The sequence below is a fragment of the Propithecus coquereli genome, unplaced genomic scaffold (assembly GCF_000956105.1).
Source record: "Propithecus coquereli isolate 6110/MARCELLA unplaced genomic scaffold, Pcoq_1.0 Scaffold531, whole genome shotgun sequence".
Lineage (NCBI taxonomy): Eukaryota > Metazoa > Chordata > Mammalia > Primates > Indriidae > Propithecus > Propithecus coquereli.
Genome location: NW_012151186.1, coordinates 762,925 through 769,325, shown reverse-complemented (window position 1 = coordinate 769,325; position 6,401 = coordinate 762,925). Strand labels below are relative to the sequence as shown.

Genomic DNA, 6,401 nt, shown 5'->3' with positions numbered 1-6,401 from the left:
TGTGTGTGCTTGGTGTATGTAGTGTGTGCGCGTGAGGTGTATGTGTAGTGTGTGCGAGGTGTATGTGTAGTCTTTGTGTGTGCGCGTGAGGTGTATGGGTAATGTGTGTGCGTGAGGTGTATGTGTAATCTGTGTGTGCGCGTGAGGTGTATGTGTAGTGTGTGCACGTGAGGTGTATGTGTAGTCTGTGTGCGTGCATGCACGTGAGGTGTATGTGTACTGCGTGCATGTGTGTGCATGAGGTGTATGTGTAATGTGTGTGCATGCTTGCGCGTGAGGTGTATGTGTAGTGTGTGTGCATGTGTGCTTGGTGTATGTAGTGTGTGTGTGCGTGAGATGTATGTGTAGTGTGTGTGCGCGCGTGAGGTGTATGTGTAGTGTGTGCGTGTGTGTGCGAGGTGTATGTGTAGTCTGTGTGCGTGCATGTGCGTGAGGTGTATGTGTAGTGTGCGTGTGTGCGTGTGTGCACGTGAAGTGTATGTGTACTGTGTGCATGTGTATGCGTGAGGTGTATGTGTAGTGCGTTTGGAAGGGGTGTGCTGTGCCTGTGTGGCCACACTTCTGGGGGTCCCGGTGTAAGCTCGGGACGCCTGTCCCTCCCCTGCCGTCCCCACAACAGCTACTCCAAGGACTACGACCCCGAGGACTGGCTGCAAGTGGACGGAGCCACGGGCCGCGTGTGGACGCAGCGGGTGCTCAGCCCGGCCTCGCCCTTCCTCAAGGACGGCTGGTACAGGGCCATCATCCTGGCCCTGGACGACGGTGAGCCGCCAGCCCGCCCCTGGCACGGGGGCGCTCTGACCTGGCTTCGCCCTGGGGCTCAGCTGTGCCCCCTCTGCGCAGACTGGCAGGGCGGGCCTGGGCGGGGACGCTGAGCCCGCCCGCCCCTCCGCCCGCAGCCACCCCGGCCCGCACAGCCACCGGCACCCTGTCCGTGGAGATCCTGGAGGTGAACGACCACGCCCCCGTGCTGGCGCCGCCGCCACCAGGCAGCCTGTGCAGTGAGCCGCACCAGGGCCCGGGCCTCCTCCTGGGCGCCACGGACGAGGACCTGCCCCCGCACGGGGCTCCCTTCCACTTCCAGCTGAGCCCCAGGCTGCCGGAGCTGGGCCGCAACTGGAGCCTGAGCCCGGTCAACGGTGCGCTCCCTGCCCCGCTAGCCCGCTGCTCAGGGACCCGGGGGGTCGCGGCTCCGGGGTCCTGCCGCGTGTGCGCCCCACGGCTGCACCCTGGGAGGGCGGGCTCACTCACGTGCCCAGCGGACGGATGGGAAGCAGGCCCGGGGTCTCCGGATGCCCGCCCCGTCCGGGCACTGGGGGGCAGGCGAGGCGGGGCCGGCCCGGGAAGTCGCTGACCGCGGGCGCCCTCCTCAGTGAGCCACGCACGCCTGCGGCCGCGGCACCAGCTCCCCGAGGGCCTGCACCGGCTCAGCCTACTGCTCCGGGACTCGGGGCAGCCGCCCCAGCAGCGCGAGCAGCCGCTGAACGTGACCGTGTGCCGCTGCGGCCAGGACGGCGCCTGCCTGCCGGGGGCCGCGGCGCTGCGAGCGGGGGGCGCGGGCGTCAGCTTGGGCGCCCTGGTCATCGTGCTGGCCAGCGCCCTGCTGCTGCTGCGTGAGTGCCCCGCGCCCGGCCCCCTGCCCCCGCGCTCTCCAACCTCGCGGACCCCCACCCTGGACCCCGCCACGGGCCCCGCGGACTCCCACCCTGGACCCCGCCACGGGCCCCGCGGACCCCCACCCGGACCCGGGACCCGCCCCGCCCCCGCCGGTCCCAGCCTCTGTCCTGTGTCCCCAGTGCTGGTCCTGCCCGTAGCCCTCCGAGCGCGGATGCGGCGGCGTTCGCGGGGCAAGGGGCTGCTGCTCGGGCCCCAGGACGACCTTCGGGACAACATCCTCAACTATGACGAGCAGGGAGGCGGGGAGGAGGACCAGGTGAGGGATGGGCTCCTCCAGGTGGCCCCGGTGAGGAGGGGCAGTGGGGCGGGAACCCCAGCCGGGCTTTCCCAGTGGCCCGGGCTGAGCTCCACCTCCCCTGCCCGCAGGACGCCTACGACATAGCCCAGCTGCGCCACCCTGCAGAGCTGAGCGCGCGGGGCGTCCCTCTGGGCCGGCCGCCGCTGCGCCGCGATGCCCCCTACGGCCGCGTGCCCCCTCAGGCCTCGCGAGCGATGCCCACCAGCCCCGCCGACATCGCGGACTTCATCCATGATGTGGGTGCTCCGGGGACTCGCAACCACACGGGCGGGCAGCGGTGCACGCACGTGCAAGCGCAGACACGTGCATATACGCATGTGCGCACATCTACACACATGCACATACGAGCGTGGCACGTACATACACACGGGCACACACGTGCACACACGCTAAGCCTTTCCAGAGATGCTGTGTTCTGTCAGGTCCTGGTGGGTGAGCTCACCAGAGGGACCCCTGAACACAGGCAGGGCCCCCCCGCCTTGGGGTGCACAGGCTGGAGCTGGCTCTGGCTACCCAGGAAGGGCTTTCCAAGCATGTGGGCGTGTCCACCCCACTGGAGCCACTGGGGCGTCCCCAGAGCTTTGTCACTCTATGTTAATAATGTAGTAGACACCAAAGCAGGAAATCCACTGGGGGACAGCAGGGGAGGGGCTCACAGGTAACCCTCCACTACACCTGCCTGCAGCCCAGCACTCCGCCAGGAGAAGCCCCCGGCACACGCACGGGCCACCTGGGGGGTGGCAGGCACAAGGTCTGGCTAGGAGCACGTGTCCCCACAGCTGAGAGGACAGAGATGGAGACAAAACCCCGGAAGGCAGAGCCGCTGGTCCGGTGGACGAGGGTGCCCAGGTGGCCTCATTTCTGAAGGAGACAGGGCACAGTGGCAGGGACAGCACAGAGTCCTTGGGGAAAGGGCTGGTCGTAACCCCCAGGAAGGAGTGCTCAGGCCTCTGCCACCCTCCTGTGCTGGTGCCTTGGGCCACGGTGCCCTGGGCTGCGGCTGGGCGGGGGAGGGTGCCCGCTGGCCCCTGCGTGGTCCTGAGCTCCCTGGAACCTCTTTGCAGGGTTTGGAGGCTGCGGACAGCGACCCCAGCGTGCCGCCCTATGACACGGCTCTCATCTATGACTACGAGGGGGACGGCTCCGTGGCCGGGACTCTGAGCTCCATCCTGTCCAGCCTGGGCGACCAGGACCAAGATTATGACTACCTCAGGGACTGGGGCCCCCGCTTCGCCCGGCTGGCAGACATGTACGGGCACCCGAGGGGGTCGGACTAAGGGCCTGGACTTGGCGCCTCGATGTGGCCACTGGGCCAGGGAGGGAGGCTTTGTCCTGGGTACCCCTCCACCCAGATGCACAGGGCACCTGCCTGACCGTGGGAGCCCGTCTGGACACACCAGCCCCAGGCCAAGTGGCAGAGGTGGCCTCCAACCCGACAGCCCGAGGGCACCTGGCCCCACCCCATGGGCCCTGGGCGGCCTCCTCCGGGAAGGGCCCAAGTCCAGGGCAGGACTCAGCGGGGGAGGGGGCGTCTGTGTAGCAAGAGCTGCCCTGAGTCCCCCCGCTGGGGCCACACTCCCCCCACTCCTACCTGTGCCTCCCATGAGCGGACCTCCTCTTTGTACGAAAGTGAGCAGCCCCTGGGTAAATCTGAATGGAAAACATGCTAGTCTCTGCAGTGCGGTCGGTCGGCGGGAGGGAGCGCTGGGCGGTGGAGGGCTGCGGGGCGGGGCCTGGGCGCTCAGGTGCGCGGGGGCGGGGCCCGGGGTGCGCAGGTGCGCACGTTGCGCCGGGTGCACGTGGGGCCGCCTGCGTCCCTTCTCACGCCCCCTCCGGCGCACTGCGGCGGAGCCCGGGATTCCCTGCCGCCAGCGCGCACGCGCGGGCCCGGAGGTGCGCGGGGGCGGGGCCCGGGCGCTCAGGTGCGCACGTTGCGCCCGGGTGCGCTGGGCGCCCGGCTGCGTCCTCCGTGGCGGCTCCGCTGCGAGCTCCAGGACCGGGGGCCCCGCCTGGCGAGCCCGAGCCGCCCTGAAGCCCGGGCCGGGGCCGCTTCCACGGGTGGGCGGCTCCAGGCGGTCGGGACCTTGGGCGTCCCGGTCCGGGGCGGGGCCAGGGAGGCCGCGAGGCTGCAGGGGTCGGGGCCGGGGCCGCTGCGCCTTCGTCTGCGTCTCAGCACTTTCCAGGTTCCCAGAGGATTCTGCGAGGTCCTCTTCCAAGTCACTTTATCACGTTCTGAATCCGTCTCTGTGAATCTTCTGGCAACGGCACCGCATTCCTGCGTTCGGTAGGGAGAGCGGACGCCTCGACGCCGGCGGAGTCTCCGGTTCCGAGAACAAGTAAGGTCGTTTGGGTTTTTTTTTATTTTGTTTTTTGTTTTTGATTGTTTGGTTTTTGGTTTGTTTTTTGAGACAGAGTCTCGCTCTGTCACCGGGGATGGAGCGCAGTGGCGTCATCACAGCTCACTGCAGCCTCCAACTCCTGGGCTCCAGCGATCCTCCCGCCTGGGCCTCCCTCAGTGCTGGGACTGCAGGCCGAGCCACCGCGCTGGGCCACGGTCGCGTTTGCCCTCCACTCTGATTTCTTTGCGATAGCACAGTGAGGAAAATCACACCGGACGCTGCGCAGTACTCACAGTTTCCTAACTACTAATTGGCTTTTTTTTGCTTTGAGAATGGTCTCTGTATTTGCAGAGACCCCTAAAATCCCTCGTTGGCAGTATGTTGCATTTAAGAACGCCGTTAGCTCCTTTAAAAGTGTTATTCAAGTTCCATTCACCTAACACCATTCCAAGGTGTACAAGTCAGTGTCATGGAGCAAATGTGACGGAGCCACCGTAGACTGCACGGCGCCAAACTGTCCGTCAGGTGGAAGTGGGGGAAAAAGAAAAGAAAGAACACAGTTCCAAAAATGCTTCATCACCAGGAAAGAAGCCTGTGCCCATTCGGCAGTCGCTGCATGTCCGCGCCCTGTGGCCTGGGGCAGCCAGTGATCCGCTTTCTGTCTGGATTTGCTGATTCTGGGCATTTCATTAAGTGGAACCACAGACCACGTGGCCGTTTGTGCCTTCGCGTGGCATCGTGTTCCCAGGGTTCACCGCGCTGTAGCTCGGTCCGTGCTGCGCCCCCATCTGTGACCAGGGACAGTCCGCTGTCTGGACAGACGACCACATGTCTGTCCATTTCTCTGCCCGGGAGCACCGCGCCATCCCCACTCTGGGCCGTTTGTGACTAGTGCTCGCTCCAGCGCCCGTTTGCGGTTCTGGGCAGGTGCCCAGAGTGGAACGGTTGGGTCACGTGGTGACTCAGTGTTGACATCTTTGAGGAACAATTTACTTCCTTTTTTTTTTTTTAGAGTGATCTTGGATTTAAATTTAAAATTTTTTTAATAAGGGCAAAACGTACATAACATGAAACTTACTATTACTATTTTGTCTGACAGTGCAGCCTTGCCTCCTGCTCTTTTTTTGTTACTAATTGTGGAATATCTTTTTCCATCCTGTCACTTTCAGTCTATTTGTGTCTTTGTATCTCCAGTGAGTCTCTAGTAGACAGCATATAGTCGGATCACTTGTTTCTGTCCATCCTGCCAACCTCTGTGTTGTGACTGGAGCATTTAATCCACTTAAAGAAAACACCAATGAGGAGGCGCTTCTGTCATCGTGCTTCTGTTTTCTACGTGCCTTATAGCTTTGTGGTCCCGCATTTCCATCCTCTATGTTTAGTTGATTTTTTATAGTGAAATGTTCAAATTCCTTTCTTATTTCTTTCTGTGCATATTCTGCAGCTGTTTTCTTTGTGGTTACCATGGGGATTACCTTTAACATCCCAAAGTCATAACACCCTCAGCTGAATTTATACCAGCCTGGCTTCCATGACATAAAAACTCCGCACCTGTACAGCTCCAGCCCCACGTGCCCAAAAATATAAACCAATTCTTTCAAGTGCATTAGTCTCTTAAAGTACGTAGGAGAAGAAATGTGGAGTTAGAAACCAAAGTTACATTAATACCAGCTTTTAGACTACTACTTGCTTTCTGAAATGTATTAGTCTCTTAAACCACATGGAAAACAAAAAGTACAGTCCTTCCCACGGACGTTGCAAGCTGTCAGTAGACTCCAGTTCCAGGTAGTTACACCGGAGACTCTGCCAGCGCCACTGTGGTCCAGGTGGGGGACGGATTCCTGTGCTCCCCACACCCCATCTTCCCAGAACTGTCTCTTCTCTTCCTTTTAAAAATACTGTGCTCATCCTTGTGAATGTAAAATATCTCACTGTGGTTTTGATTTGCATTTCCCCAGTGACTGAGGATGTTGGGCATTACTTCACACGCTCATTGGCCATTTGTATATCTTCTTTGGAGACATGTCTGTTCCAGTCCTTTGCCCATTTTTAAAATTAGGTCGTTTGCGTTTTTGTTGTTGAGTTTT

At 61.6% G+C, this 6,401-nt stretch overlaps 1 protein-coding gene across 1 annotated transcript in view; it reads left to right on the top strand.

The window, feature by feature from the left end:
- Positions 1-6,401, top strand: part of CDH15 (cadherin 15, type 1, M-cadherin (myotubule)) — a 34,060-nt gene that overhangs the window by 12,664 nt on the left and 14,995 nt on the right. The window contains exons 9-14 of the mRNA XM_012657162.1: positions 620-762; positions 900-1,139; positions 1,374-1,613; positions 1,797-1,933; positions 2,044-2,211; positions 3,040-3,242. Of these exons, the coding sequence (XP_012512616.1) occupies positions 620-762; positions 900-1,139; positions 1,374-1,613; positions 1,797-1,933; positions 2,044-2,211; positions 3,040-3,242 (1,131 nt within the window). The remainder of the gene's footprint in view (positions 1-619; positions 763-899; positions 1,140-1,373; positions 1,614-1,796; positions 1,934-2,043; positions 2,212-3,039; positions 3,243-6,401) is intronic.